This window comes from Podarcis liolepis, assembly GCF_965112155.1.
Source record: "Podarcis liolepis genome assembly, chromosome: 3".
Lineage (NCBI taxonomy): Eukaryota > Metazoa > Chordata > Lepidosauria > Squamata > Lacertidae > Podarcis > Podarcis liolepis.
In genome coordinates, this window is record NC_139557.1 from 87,115,461 (window position 1) to 87,132,118 (window position 16,658).

The 16,658-nt window shown below is 39.9% G+C and overlaps 1 protein-coding gene across 1 annotated transcript in view; it reads right to left on the minus strand.

The window, feature by feature from the left end:
* BTBD9 (BTB domain containing 9) overlaps nucleotides 1–16,658 on the minus strand; it is a 152,614-nt gene that overhangs the window by 41,903 nt on the left and 94,053 nt on the right. Inside the window, exons 9-10 of the mRNA XM_083497199.1 lie at nucleotides 16,382–16,571; nucleotides 85–192 (exon numbers count right to left, since the gene is read on the minus strand). Of these exons, the coding sequence (XP_083353325.1) occupies nucleotides 85–192; nucleotides 16,382–16,571 (298 nt within the window). The remainder of the gene's footprint in view (nucleotides 1–84; nucleotides 193–16,381; nucleotides 16,572–16,658) is intronic.

Genomic DNA, 16,658 nt, shown 5'->3' on the forward strand with positions numbered 1-16,658 from the left:
TTTTGTTTTGGATGGTTAGTCATGTACAAGCATTCTATTAGATTTGAAAGGGATGAGGTACAAATAGAAGAAAATTAAACTCACTTGCAGGAAACCTTTGTTCTGTCAGCCACCATTGTCCACTGCTGCTGATTAGTGGAAACTTCAATGTAATAGCTGTAGCTTCTGTCATCACAATCCCAGAGAAGTAACCTGCATGAACAGAAACAGGAAGAATTCAGTGATCACCAACCAACCAACCAACCAACCAACCAACCATGGAATACATAATTTATTTCTACAATCTTTCCTGCTAACCTATGTCTGCTTGTCTTGGAATGTGTCTCTAATAATCAGCAGTTTGAATTTGGTAGTTGTATTTTAAGCTTAGTTAAAAGGGGGACATTTTGGCCATAAGTAGGCATAAAAGTAAACTATACTTCCAGATCCTTACTTCCTGAAAATTCTTCTTTATCAACTATTTCTTTGTTATTTTTATCTAGGTTTAAAACAGCCTTATCCAGCCTGGTGGCTCCATATGTTTCGAGCTATAACTCCTATCAGTCCCAGTGCTAGCTGGAGTGATGAGTTACAGTCCAAAAACATCTGGAGGACACCATTTTGAAGAAACCTGCTTTAAAGCTGCAGGTAGGAGCAGAATTCTGGGAATACATATTTTTCTGGCATGCCTGATAATTAGGCTTTAAATAATTATCCTACTTTAAACTTTCTAAGCAATCTATAATATCTTGTCAATTAGAGCATTTATTTGCAATTCATCTAAATTATTCTTAATTTATGTAAAAATCAATCCATGTGGAAAACTAGTTCAGTCGGCAAGTGTGAATATGATTGCATTGCCAAAGTGAAGGTCAGCCTCTGATTCACAGGCCAACAAAAACTGTACTTATTTATCTATTTTGGTATTTTTATACCACCTTTCAGGGCCAAAGGCAGTATCAAGGTAGTTCAGAGTCAAAATCATAAAAACAAAAGATAAGACAATTAAAGTATACAACACAGAGGACAGGGAGGAAGAAGCAGGAACAGTTAAAGTCCAATTAAAAGCAACTTCAAATAGCAATGTATTTAAGGCCTGTTTGAACACAATCAGGAAAGGAGCCTGGCACACATCCCATGGGAGGGTGTTACAATGTGATGTAGCTACTACTGAAAGGTTCTGTGGTTGCTAACCAGATGATTCTTAATTGTGGGCCTGTGAGAAGGGTCTCTGTGGCAAATGTCAAGGCCTGGGCAGATCTGGGTACGTTTTCTTCAGATAGCAAGGCCCCAAACCAGTGAATGCATGAAAGGCAGCAGTCCAGAAATACACTGGTAATCAACACAGCTAGTTACAGAATAAATGTTTTATGGTCTGATTACTTTATCTCACAAGCAACTAGGAAGCTGCACTGCAGACCAGCTGAAACATCTGAACTTTACAGGCAGCCCCACACAGATTGTGTTATGGTAGATTAATGTGGATGTAACTATGGCATGAATGACAGTAACCAAATCTGCTTCCTCCAAATAAGGTGGCTGCTGGCAAATCAGCTGAAGCAGAATTCCTGACAACAGAAGTGCTGCGTGAAGACTTGAAAGGAAAACAAAACTGTCCTTACTTGGTGTCAAGGATATCGGCCTACACAAAAAGGTGCCCCCACTTTTTAAAAAATCACATTAAATAGAAATGATGTAGGTATACCCATTCCAAATAGAAATTCACACCAAATGGACAAAAGAGTAGAAAAATAAGTGGAAGTGGAAGTGAATATAAGAATGCATAATTATTCAAGCCTCTTCCACAGATGTTCATAAATATGTGAATTAGCCAATTTATAGCAAGAAAACCTTCACATGGTCCTCCAATACAGACTTCCTAGTTAGTGCTCATCTTGAAAGTATACAAAATGCATGGTTATATTACATATCTTCAATCACCTATTCTTAAGCTCACTATCGATTTTTCTTTAGGACCAATGAACTGCTTTTATAAATTGATTACCAAATGTGATTTTGCTTACATCTTTTACAAATGTTTTGGCTGGCTGCATACCATTGATTAGCAGGATTTGAGTTTATAGCAACAAATTGCTCTCTTTGCTGCTGTTTTGATACAAAATTCAATAGCAACTATGGTTTTCAAAAGCTTTGTCTTTGCTATTGGAGCAAGACGTAACTGGAAGCAGAGCCAGAAGACTGCATTTACTTTGCTTAAAATAATTGCTCTCTCATCAGTCTAGAAAGAAAGTTTTTAAACTGCAGCGTTCTAATTGGAAAGCCTGCATTATGCATGTTATGGCAAGCTACATTGTGCTGATTGTGATTTTTAACTTCTGCTCTTTTCCTTAAGGGTTTAATTTACTACCAGGTCCAGAGTTAAAAGGCCTATGCCTTGGTGCTTATTCACTTAAATGGCACTGACTAGAAAGTGTAAAATTGACCTGCATTGCTTGCGTTTTGCCCTGTTGTTGTGGAAAGCCTACCCTTTGACAACACAATTACTGAACATAATTATTGCAATTTTCATAATTTAGTCTCCCTTTTGGGGGGGGGAAGTGGCTCCCACAATAATTATGATACAAACATAATAGACAATGATGACATTTGATGATTTCTATGGAATCCCAAGGGATTGTTCCACATGAAACCAAAGATTAATTGGGTAGCCAACTCCCCCTGCCCCTGATTTATATAACCTTTTAGACTCCTAAGAACATGAAGTAGTATTCAATGAAATTTTGTTCAGACCCACTGAAGTTAATTCACCTAACATACTTATGTTTATTAATTTCTGCACTATGAAATAATATACTGCATCATCTGTCCAGAATATCCTGCCATTCAGTTACAATGCATAATTTCCAGATGCACAATAGCCTTTTTGAGAAGAGGGAACCAAAATTGTGCACAGTATTTTAAGGGTGTTTAACCATATATTTGTATAAAGCTATGACTATATTGACAGCTTCAATTTTGATTCATTTCTTTAAAATCCCTAGCAACAAATTAGCTTTTTTTACAGCGCACACACACTGACTTTGCAGTGTTTATGTTGAATTATGATTCCTCCCACCCATCAACATGCTTCACTTTACACTTTCACTGAACCTCATTTGCCATTTTGTTGTTCATTCACCGAGTTTAGAAAGATTCTTCTGAAACTCTACTTGATGTGCTTTTATTTTCACCACTGGGAATAATTTCTCTTTATTTAAAAAAACCAAAACTACCTGATTTTATAACAATATGTACAAAAATTAAGAAGACAAGGAAAACAACAACATTATACAAAACCAAACCAAACCAAACCAAACCGTAGCTACAAAAAAAACACAAACCCCAAACCTATCTTTCTAAATATGTGTTCTGATACCCTGCTCCTCCCAAAACAAATTGGTTTCCACCAGTTGTTAAGGATTAAAGATATGAACTCTGCTCCAGTTAAACCAAAAAGCAGGTTGGCTTGAACTAAAGGTGACGCTGACCGCTAGCTTTGGAACAAATATTTTGTAATGTTCTGCTTTCAAATGTTAACTGCAACCTTCTAGGATGGGGAAGATATTGTTTGCAGGCTGATGCTAAAGGGCAAACAATTTTATTTATAAAGGTTGAGGAATGTTGAAACTAGTTTCTTCTTTTCCATTGCGAATTTGGGAAAGTTAAAGTTGTACCTTGTGTACTGAATGTTTTGCATAAATGTTATTGCATTCTGATTGAGCTTAAAGACCCTTGTGACTCTCACAAGAGCAGGTGTAACTAAGAGCTCAAACTTTTGGTGAATCTAAAGTTTTGTTTTGTTTTTAATTTCACAACAACCTCTTTACATTGAATTGCATTTGCCATTTTACCACCCACTTCGGAGAGATCCTTTCAGAACTCTTCACAATTTCTATTTATTTCAACCACACTGAACAATTTAGGATCATCAGCAAACTTGGCCACTTCACTGCTCTAATTCTAAATCATTTATGAAGAAGTTGGGGAACTCCACTGTCAACATCCTTCCACTGGGAGACCTGTCCATTTATTCCTATTCTCTGTTTCCTGTTTCATAACCAGTGTTCCACAAAATGACTTCTTTTATTCCATGACTGCTAAGCGTATTCAGGAGTCTTTGATGAGGTACTTTGTCAAAAGCTTTTTGAAACTGGATTAATGATTTGGAAGAAGAAGAACAGAAATAACTGTTGATAATAGTGATGAGAAGACTCAATGAGAGAGGGTGGTCCATGGAGGAAGTCTGGAACCAAGGGCCCTCCAAAACCTACAGCCAGCATTTCACTTTTTTATCAGTAGATATACAGACACCCTGAAGAGTGCAAATCTGGTCAGCCGCCCTGGTCAGTTTCCTGCTTCTGATACACATTTAAAGACATATTTATTGTTGGATTAAGGTTTTTAGCAATCTGCTCCTCTACACCCCCACCCTTTTGAACAAATCCTTATTGCCTTCTACAACTTCCTTAAGTCTGTTCAATAACCATGCAGGCATACTCTTGCACTCAATGGTACCTTTCTTAATCTGAGGGAATCTCCTATCTTTTAAATTTAGGAAGCAATGCAGTATATTTCCATAAATAGTTTTTATAGGCCATCTGAGAGATAACAAGCAGGACTTTTCTTAAATTTATGAATGGTGAATGCCAATCTCATCTTTATCATGCCTATATCAAATGACAGCAGCATGTCACCAAAGCAACTGAAAAACTCGCTGCTTCTACATTAGATTTAAAATGCAATTTAACCACGCATCTTTCTCTTACCAAAATAAAAGTGTAACTTTTTATACAGACCTCATACAGCTTTCTTAGAAGAATATTTAAGTTTTCTTTAATGTATTCCTTTATTCCTATTGAAGATATCTTGTTTACTTTCAACTGCTGATAAAAACATTATTTCTGCAAAAATTATTTCACCATGCACCAGCAGCAGCCTCATTTTCCCCCTTTAATGATGCTGTTGGTGGATAGCTATGAGATAAACATAAACCCTGTTAGGTTCTGGGAAAATATTAACTAATTCAGAAGCCTGCTTACCTAAAGGGCATGGAATTCAATAATAAACTGCCCTCCACATCTCTAAAACCTTTGACACTGTCTGGGGTTAAGATAGGCTGGTCAAACAAGCTTTACAAAAGCTGTTCCAGAACCCTTTGCTTAAGCCTGGCTGTTAATAATATTAATAAGTCATCATTTCAGAAGCAAAAATAAAAGGCTTCTGAAGGAAAACTAAAGTTCTCATTAGTGCTGACTTCCTGCAAATTAAAAATTTAGAGCTGATTCAGTCAGAATTCCCAAAGGCATCGTTGCACACTTGGTCAGAAGAAAGACTCAGCTATCTGAAATTCTGCTTTCTCACCCACTATCTTTCTATGTAGCTGTAAAAGTCTTTTGGTGCCTCTAAGCAAGATTGTAGCTAACTTGCTTATTAAAAATATCTGTCAACTTAAGGGCAGAATCTTAGATGTGTGATGAGATAAACACAGATATAAATCATTGTAACACTTTTTAATTACAAGTATGGATAAAAGCAAAAACATATGTAATCCCCTCCAAGGAATCTATTATTTTCCCCCAAGAGAATACTTTTTATCATTAATAATAAACTTAATAAATTTTTATTTATATCCCACCCTCCCCAGCCGAAGCTGGGCTCAGGGCGGCTAACAACAATCAAAATAATCCAACAATTATTACGGGACTTTGTAGTTTCCTGTTGGAGAAACTGGACATGGAGGAAGGGCTTAATTTCCTTCATGAGCACAAATCATCCCGTGTATGAGATAAGCCAAGAGGTGCATGATCAGCCAAGCCAGTTGCTATGGCAATGGCCCACTGCCATCTATATAAGCGGTTAAGGCATGTCAGTCAGTGAGTCCCTCTGTAAGTCGGAGTCTGTTTTACGTCTTGAAGCTGGAACAACACAGATACTTTGTACTTGTATATATCTGTATCTGCATCTCCAAAGCCTACGAACTGTAATGTATATCAACGTATGGAACTGTATTACTAAAGCCTAATCTTCTACAGTAGTAAACTATTTTGGATCATAAGTTGCCTGCGTGTGGTGGCTGGAACTGTGGGTAACTTTTGCTATGTGCGCATCTCACCTCAGATTCCCAATACATTTCCTTGGTTCAAATATTCAAGGCTAGTAAGAAGGTACAGTAAGATGCTAGTAAGAAGGCTAGTAAATTCTAGATGTTTCTTGGCAAACAGGTTCTGTGGACACACTTGAGTTCTGTATAGTGCAGGATGAACTACAGTGGTACCTCAGGTTACATACGCTTCAGGTTACAGACTCTGCTAACCCAGAAATAGCACCTCGGGTTAAGAACTTTGCTTCAGGATGAGAACAGAAATTGTGCTCCGGCGGCGCGGCAGGCAGCAGGAGACCCCATTAGCTAAAGTGGTGCTTCAGGTTAAGAACAGTTTCAGGTTGAGAACGGACCTCTGGAATGAATTAAGTTCTCAACCCAAGGTACCACTGTATTGATATCGAACATTATCTAGAGCCACACAGGGCGCTAAGTGCTGTCCACAGTGCTGAAGCCTATATTAAGTTGATGCAAAACACACAACTGTGGATGAGAATAGCTAAAAATGCAGTAAGGTAAAATGTACTATCGCTCCTAAAATGTCTCAGTGTAACAGGATAAAGAGTTTTATAGTAACTTAATGACCATGTAAATTAGAGTGAACTTCATGAGATTTAGTTTACTTATTTATTTCATAGAATATGCATGTAAACATTCCACGTATCTAGGTAGGCCTGTCTAAACAAAAATGTTCTTAGAAGGCACCTGTACAGTTAAAGAGCCTGCCTTCTTTGGAGGTCTTTAAGCAGAGGCTTGACAACCATATGTCAGGAGTGCTCTGATGGTGTTTCCTGCTTGGCAGGGGGTTGGACTCGATGGCCCTTGTGGTCTCTTCCAACTCTATGATTCTATGATATGTGAAAAGGCACAGAGTCCCAAATTGTGGGTGCTGCCACACCAAAATATTATTATTTACAAATACAGAACGAGTATTGTGTAGCACCTGTAACAGTGCCAGTTTGGCAGACTGAAGAAGTCAATTGGGCATCTATAGGGTAAGGCAAGATGTTTGAGGTGTTATCCTCTGCTGACAAGTATTCATGCATATGGGGACAAAATAGCAACTTCCAGGTCAGCAACATGTGGCCTGATTCACTGAACTGTTACCTTTCTGTTTTTTGAATGCTGACCCACCAAAACCCCTGAAAGTGAATTTAAAAAGAGGTAAATTGTACTTTTTTGCACAAGTCAACAGTAGCCCAACTGAAGTTTCTTATTTGCCTCTCCATGATACCATCTGAATAATTAGAAGCTAAAGAAAAATACATGTTGCACAGAATTCAGCCTGCATGAAATGCCCTTTCAGACTACCACAAAATGCCTCTCAGGTGCCAGTATAAATATTCACTAGTGCACTCTGGGCACAAGGGCCACATTTCATGCCACATACTAATCCTTCAAATGTATTCTGAGCAAGGTACCGCAGTAAACATTAATGAGTAGGCTAGGTTGTGCTGTGATGGATACACTAGGATAGAAAGAGAATGTTTAAGTGAAGGAGGCAGAACTGCACACATCACAGGGAAAAAGACAGTTTAGGGCAATGCTGTTTCTGCTACAAAGGCTTCTTATATTAGAAGAAAATGTTAAATTAGCCTTCGTTAGTCAATCTTGCCCTCTGGGCTGTAGGAAGAAATGCTGAGTGAACTTGAAGTTCATCCGGCTCACTTCCTGCAATATCCAGAATATTAAACATTTGCCTCAGAAGCATCAACCTTGCTAGAAGTCCATTAATTGAAATAGGTAGCAATGAGTGTAATAAAAATTTGATTGCACCACCTTACATTTTAGTAAGAATCTCAGAGCCTAGCACTCTAGGGGGAGAATATGTATCCATTAAAAATAGAGAAGAGGAGTTTCGCTTTAAAATGGGGCAGTCACAGAATTAATCTTCCTTGGCTCATAACCCCAGGTCTAGACTCTGTTATCCGTTGAGTACAGAATTTCTGCTCCCTCCCCCATATGGGATGTGTGTGTGTGGATTATTATATACATTATACATATATATATAGAGAGAGAGGATTTTAAGTGCTCTTGATTAGCTGATAGTTGGCAGTTATATATATAAAAGGATGTCATATAGAGGAGGGAGAAAGGTTTTCTGCTGCTCCAGATAAGCGGACACGGAGCAATGGATCCAAACTACAAGAAAGAAGATTCCACCTAAACATTAGGAAGAACTTCCTGACAGTAAGAGCTGTTCGACAGTGGAATTTGCTGCCAAGGAGTGTGGTGGAGTCTCCTTCTTTGGAGGTCTTTAAGCAGAGGCTTGACAACCATATGTCAGGAGTGCTCTGATGGTGTTTCCTGCTTGGCAGGGGGTTGGACTCGATGGCCCTTGATGGCCATTCCAACTCTATGATTCTATGATATCATTTTCTTATATTTCACAAGGTTTCCCTGTAGAACTATAAACACTATATATTTCACTGTGGCCCTACATTATATATAATTTGTCTTTGTTTTTATTATAATTATTTGCATTTCTGATACATTCCCATATCAACAAGATATAAACAAAAGCAGTACAAAAAGAGAAGAATCTCTGAAATTAAGAAAGAAGGGAGGAAAGTCCATAAATAGACAGAAATCCAAAAGACATTCCTTAACTGGCTTCCCATCCTCTCCTTCCATGGTTCCTTTTTTCTTCTCTTTTTCTCACGTTTTCTTGGTTCATCCCATCTATCAGAACTCCTTATATAAACTTTGACTATTTCTTACACTGCTGAGAATCTTGCCATCCTGCTGGGTTGATTGTCTGTTTATAATACTTTTTCATGTATTCAAAAAAATATTTCCAGTCCTCTTTATACCCTTTGTCATTTTGGTTTCTGATTCTAGTGGTCATCCCTGCTGGCTCTGCATATTGTAACAGTTTGATATGCCATTCTTCTTTTGTTGGTGCCGTATCTGTTTTCCATTTTTGCACAAGTAACACACATGCTGCATATAGGAACAAATGTCTCTCTTTTTTGGTGACTTCAGCATTGTTTCTGGGTTTTTTAAAAAGGATTTTTAAAGCCTTTTTAAAAAGTTCATTATATAATGTGTCTTTGGGGTCATCAGGACAATTATTATATGCATAATAAAACAAAACAATAATTCTCCTCCCATGAACACATTTAAAAAGCCATAGAATGTTAATCAGCTGAACGCTTGAAGAGAAATGTTTTCGTCTGGTGCCTAAAGATATGTCATGACGGTGCCAGGTGAGCCTACTTGGGGAGGGCATTCCACAAACAGGGAGACACCACAGAAAAGACCCATTATTGTGTTGTGTCACGCTATGGACCTCTCATGGATAAGGCACACAAAGAAGGACCTCAGGTGGTGATTGCAGGGTCTGGGTCGGTTCATAAGGAAAGAGGCAGTCCTTGAGATACTGCAGTCCCGAGTCACTTAAGACTTTAAAGGTCAAAATAAGCATTTTGAATTGGGCCAAGAAACTAATTGGAAGCCAGTGCAATCGGGCCAGGATCAGTGTAATATGCTCAAACTGTCTTGCCCCGGTCAGTGACTTGGCTGCTGAATTCTGCACCAGCCAAAGTTTTGGAACAGTCTTCAGAGGCAGTCTTAGGTATAATGCACTGCAGTAATGTAACCTCAAGGTTGCCAGAGCACAGACAACAGACATTAGGCTATCCCAGTCAAGATAGGGGTGCAGCAGGGCCACCAGCCAAAGCTGATGAAAGGCACTCCAGGCCACCCAGGCCACCTGAGCCTCCAGTGACAGCAAAGGATCCAGAAGGATCTTCAAGCTATGTACCCACTCCTTCAGAGTGTAACCCCATCAACAGTGGGCAACTTCCCATCTATCCTGTCTAGGTATTAACACTGGGGCCTACTAACAGGGTTATCTGGATTGAGCTTCAGCTTCTTGGCTCTCATCCAGTCCATTACAGTCATACCTCGGGATAAATACGCTTCAGGGTATTTTTGGGTTGTGCTGCACGGCGACCCGGAAGTAACGGAGCATGTTACTTCTGGGTTTCGCAGCTTGAGCATGTGCAGACGGTCAAAATGACGTCAGGTTCATGCACAGAAGCGGCAAAACGCGACCCGCGCATGCGCATCTTACGTTCTGTTCAGGATGCAAACGGGGCTCTGGAACGGATCCCGTTCGCATCCCGAGGTACCACTGTACTGAGGCAAGACAATGGTCCAGCGCATCCACTGCCACACCTGCAGATGTAAAGGAAAAGTAGAGATGTGTGTCACCAGCATATTGCTGACAGCCTACTCCAAAACTCTGAATAACCCCACTCTGGTTTCATGTAGTAAAGCACAGGGGATAAAATTGCACCCTGTGGAACGCCACACTGAAGGCTCCCAGGGGGTCAGCAAATTTTTTCAGCAGGGGGCCGGTCCACTGTCCCTCAGACCTTGTGGGGGGCTGGACTATATTTTTGGGGGAGGGGGAAATGAACGAATTCCTATGCCCCACAAATAACCCTGAGATGCATTTTAAATAAAAGCACACGTTCTACTCATGTAAAAACACCAGGCAGGCCCCACAAATAACCCAGAGATGCATTTTAAATAAAAGGACACATTCTACTCAGGTGAAACACGCTGATTCCTGGACCGTCCATGGGCCGGATTTAGAAGGCAATTGGGCCAGATTCAGCCCCCGGGGCTTAGTTTGCCTACCCATGCTCCATGGGGCCAAAGAGTACTCTCCCAGCCTCACTCTCTAGGAACAACCAAGTAGGATCAGAACTATGATGTCCAGCATTATTTATCTGAAAAAGGAGATGCTATGCAAGCCCTGGACCAGTGCCTGGACTTGGTGACTGCTTGGATGAGGGCCAACAAACTGGCAAGATGGAGGCATTGTGGGTGAGTGGTTCCCAGATCTGGATAACCGATCAATCGATATGTGGGGCTGCCCCATAGCTAGTGAAAAATGCAGTAGTTCACTACTCACTGGAACAGAATATTGGCATCATGTTACACCACAGCCGGAAGAATGGCAATGGCTACCAATTAGCTACTAGGCTAAGTTCATGGTGATGGTACTGGTGTACAAAGCTCTTGAGGGCAGGGTACTTAAAAGATTCTCTAATCCTTTATATACCCAACTGATCACTGCAGTCTATACGAGTCCATATTGTATGGCATAAGAACTGGGCTTTTAACACAGTGGCACCTACTTTGGAAATTCCGGCCATCACATATCAGACTGGCACAGTCTATTTGGCAGCTGTGGAAGATTTTCCTTCTTCAACAAGCCTTTTAAGTGGAGTTCTACGTCTGTATTAGACTTGAAACTGTTTTTATATACATTTTTTATTGTTGATGTTTTTATTGTTAAAGCACTTTGAGACATTTTTGGGAAGCAAATTCTAAAAAACAAAACTGCTGGATTGTTTGTTTCTGAGGACCGCAACACAGAGCTATTGTGAGGAGGTTCAGTGCTGAAAAAAACACAAGAATAATGTGTTTTGAATACTTTAAATGGATGAAAATGTAACAACATTAAGCTGCCACTGAAAAATCCCACTAGAATTTTGACAAGTTTGTTCTTCATACTTTAGCAACACATTTGGTGGATTTAGATTTTTAAAAATAGACACATTAAAACAATACAGTGGTACCTTGGTTTAAGAACAGTTCAGTTTAAGAACAATTCGATTTACAAACTCCGCAAAACCAGAAATAGTGGCTTGGTTTGACAACTTTACCTCGGTCTAAGAACAGAATCCGAAAGGTGGAAGGGCACTGGTGACGGGAGGCCTCATTAGGGAAATTGCGCCTTGGTTTAAGAACGGTTTTGGTTTAAGAACAGACTTCAGGAACGGATTAAGTTTGTAAACCAAGGTACCACTGTACTAGTATGTCTCTGTAAAGAGATATGTATAGGGCCCAATTTACAATGTGTGGTGTTTTTAGATATACATAAAAATCTTTTGTAATACCTTTCGTGCAGAACAAATGCAATACATTTTTTACTGATTTACTCTAGTAATTATATTCAGCATGAAAAAAAACTTACATATGGTACATACCAAGCAAGAATAGTATTTTGAGAGAATAAACTTTTACTACAATGGCAGCTTCTGTTGTGCATGTTGCCAGGAGTTTATTTTCTAGGTAGCTTGCTAACATTACAGGGATATTGTGAGGATAAAGTTAACCCCGTCACATCTTTGGAGCAAGTGTGAAATAAAGGTGTGGTGTGTAATTAAATACACAGTACAGTGGTACCTCGCAAGACGAATGCCTCGCAAGACGAAAAACGCGCAAGACGAAAGAGTTTTCCGTTTTTTGAGTCGTTCCGCAAGACGAATTTCCCTATGGGCTTGCTTCGCAAGACGAAACGTCTTGCGAGTTCTTGCGAGTTTGTTTCCTTTTTCTTAAAGCCGCTAAGCCGTTAATAGCCGCTAAGCCACTAATCCGTTAATAGCCACTAAGCCGCTAATAGCCGCTAATAGCCGTCCTTCGCAAGACGAAAAAACCGCAAGACGAAGAGACTCGCGGAACGGATTAATTTCGTCTTGCGAGGCACCACTGTATTATAGATAGGGGACGCGGGTGGCGCTGTGGGTAAAACCTCAGCACCTAGGACTTGCCGATCGCATGGTCGGCAGTTCGAATCCCCGCGGTGGGGTGCGCTCCTGCCGTTCGGTCCCAGCGCCTGCCAACCTAGCAGTTCGAAAGCACCTCCGGGTGCAAGTAGATAAATAGGGACCGCTTACCAGTGGGAAGGTAAACGGCGTTCCGTGTGCTGTGCTGGCTCGCCAGATGCAGCTTGTCACGCTGGCCACGTGACCCAGAAGTGTCTGCGGACAGTGGTGGCTCCCGGCCTATAGAGTTTGGTATGTACCATATGTAAGTTTTATGAAATATGTAAGTTTTATAATATAATTGTCCAGAAGATAATAGCTGTAATTCACACAATTTAGATTTTTTAAAATATAACTGTTTCCAAGTTTGAAATGGGACTTTTTGTGATAAATGTGAACGAAAAACAGACAGTTGCCTGGTCACCTCTAAAAAGCTAATGCTTCATCTGAATGATCCAAATCTATGTGTGAAAATCATAAAAATATCACTTTAAAGAAAAGTACTTCAATATATATATTTGGGGGGGACGTAGAATAAAATATTAAGATAACTTACATTGAAGGTCACTTGATAACTTTTACTGATCAATAGAAGATACATTTGGATCTTCTCAGAATCCTGCAGTTATCTGTGAAGCCCAATCTGTGCTGTGCAACAGATGCAGGAGAAGCCAAAGTTCCACTATGTATGGACAGTAAGTTGTTAGGGTGACATGTGAGTCTAGATGCACCACACAATGAGCTGCATTTGTTTTAGCAGCATTGATCAGTACTCCCTGGAGACTCTAACACCACTGGATTACAATAATTCAAATCCCTAAACAATGTGGTAGGCTTTCATCGGCAATTCCTTTATCAATACATCTGGTATAGTAGTGAAATATATCTGTTGTCAGGACCAACAATATAAAGACTGCAAAGCCTTTTGCAACGAAAGTTGCTCTCTAACTAGAAGCAAACCTGAGGAGTTAATCTATACTAATGAAGTAAGGAAGGGGAGGAGGGAGTACGTTGCCTGACAGCTTTGTTTGGAGGGTGTTGGTGGTAAAACTGATTATCTGTGAATATATTTACTTTCAAATATAGAAGGTATTTCAGAAATAAAAAAGAACTTCCTTGTGACAAAATGAACCTGTATGTCACTAGTAGCTGCCATATCCAGTTAGCAAGGAGGTCAATGATCTACTTGTAAGCCATAAATGCCTGCCTGTGAAGTTCCACTCTCACTAATCCTTGCGAGTGTAGGGAGATCTGCAGTTTCATCCACTTGCACTGATTCACTGTAATTTCAGATATCTTTTCTTTTTCATCTTGTCATATGTGGCATGTCAACACTTCCCAAAAGCACACAGAAAAAGCCTCCTTGAAAAGAGTATACCTTATTTTATCCCTCACTTATGAAAGTGTCTTAATACCAAAAGCGTAAAGGGCAAAGAAAAGCATTAATAAATGAAAGGATTTTGCAAATGCTTTGATTTAAAACAACAAAACAATTGTTATAAGCTTTGGCTTTGAAATACCTTATCCCCATCATGAGCCCAAAGGGAAGCATTTGATTATTTAACCTGAAACAAGCCATCTGCACATTTGAGCAGTATTATTATTTATAAAGCTTTGTAAGTGTCTCCTAATTTTATAATATATTGTTTTTAAAGTGTTCTGAGCTGCTTAGGAAGCCTTGCTGAAAGATGGACTAAGACTTTAAAAAAATAAATACATACACTAAGCACTTGAAAAAATGAATTGTGAGGAATTAAAATAAGGATCTGAGCTTATAAAAAGGATATTGACTCATTTTATAGCTTATTTTACAGAATGCCTGTTCTGGATAGGTTTTCTGGTGTCTTATTTGTTTTTGTTTACAGTGGTAACTCGGGTTACATATGCTTCAGGTTATATATGCTTCAGGTTACAGACTCCGCTAACCCAGAAATAGTGCTTCAGTTTAAGAACTTTGCTTTAGGATGAGAACAGAAATCGTGCTCCGGCGGTGCAGCAGCAGTGGGAGGCCCCATTAGCTAAAGTGGTGCTTCAGGTTAAGAACAGTTTCAGGTTAAGAACGGACCTCCGGAACGAATTAAGTACTTAACCCGAGGTACCACTGTATTTAAAATACAAAACATTACATCCATGGGAAATCCTTCTGAAGATCTCATGTTTGGAGTTAAGGATTTTGGAATTGTCCAAAGCTCTTGCCATGTTTCTTTGATAATGCATCTTGAATAGTTCAACTTACCTTTATAAAAATAGTGTAGTACGTATGAATTATGTAGTGCATTATCTGGCCTTTCCTTCAAGGAGCAGTGTACTTGCTCTGACTGCAGTGTTACCCTCACAATAACCCTGTAAGGCAGGTAGGGGGAATCTCAGGCCTACGGGCCAAATGTATCCTTCCAAGCCTCTCTATTTGGCTCCTGAAATTCTCCCCCCCCCCCACTCCACCCCACTGGTCATGCTTCACACCCTCTTTGAGTGCATTTGCTTGGCTGGAATGTGCCTTGAACTCTGTTGATTCTTCTTGCTTCCTTGGATGTAGGGCGGAGAGGGATATGTGTGTAAAAACTAGCCTATGGCACACGCACACACTTCATTGTTCTGACCAGTTTTGCCTCTGCCCCCATTCCACTACTGGTCCATGGTGCCCAGAAAGAAAAGGCTTCCCTACCCGCGTGGGTGGCGCTGTGGTCTAAACCACTGAGCCTAGGGCTTGCTGATCAGAAGGTCGGCGGTTCGAATCCCCACGACGTGCTGAGCTCCCATTGCTCTGTCCCAGCTCCTGCCAACCTAGCACTTCGAAAGCACACCAGTGCAAGTAGATAAATAGGTACCGCTCCGGCGGGAAGGTAAACGGTTTAGTCATGCTGGCCACATGACTTGGAAAAACTGTCTGCGGACAAATGCTGGCTCCCTCGGCCTGTAAAGCGAGATGAGCACCACAACCCCAGAGTCGTCTGTGACGGGACTTAGCTTTCAGGGGTCATTTACCTTCTACCTTTTTACCCTTGCTGTTACTATTTCTCCACCTAAGATCATGTGGTAAGATTCATGGCTTTGAATCCATGTTTCCTTGGTCTAACACCAACATTCTGTCCAATATCCCCATTACCCCATAAACCTCATAGTTGAGGAGGAGGAGGTAAGCTGGAGAAAATATCTAAGCGTCTATTTTAAGAAAACACAGAAGTAGCTAGTCAACAGGCACTGAAAATGGCACTAATTGAGTCTTCTAAGCCTATGATTTCCAACTATATCAAGCAATAAAAAAACTGAACTAGGTAGATTAACAGAGGCATGTTTGGGGGCTATGCGGATTGTGATAAATATCAGAAATAATAATAATAATAACAACAATAATAATATAGAATTATCTATAGCACTCTGTTTCTGATGCCATCCCCAGCAACAAGTTATGTCACTATTTTAATATTAAATGTGTGTCATGATTTGTTTTTCAAGTTATGTTCTGCATGCTATTGCATCACGAGAAGAATATTCTCATAGCAAGGAAAAGCAACTGACCTTTCTACATGATACACACACCCCCTTTTATTTATTTAACTTATAAATATAACTTATAAAGATTTATAAATAAAATACACCATCCTCTATCTTAACAACTAACACATGGTGTTGTTTCAGATGCAGCTTAAAGAAATTGAAGCTGCATATGGAAGGTATCCAGGAGGCATGAATTTTCCCCGTAGTGAACTAGCTTTTCATAAAAAAGAAATCTTACCGAATTGATCCAATCATGTAAGGTTGTGCCAACTGCACTACGATAGCACCACTGCCTAGCTGATGGCATGTATACCCAGAATCCCAGTCATAGTTCTTTGTGTCTCCATTCAGCAAGGCATTGCGACTTCGGCTTACGCCCTCAATCACACTGGCACAGTCTGCAACCGTTGCAACGTTCTCAGTGGGAACTGAAAATTAAAATACAAAAGAGATCAAAAGCAGGCACAGACAACCATCCATTTCTATTTCTGGGGAAGAATAAAAATAAGCAGGAA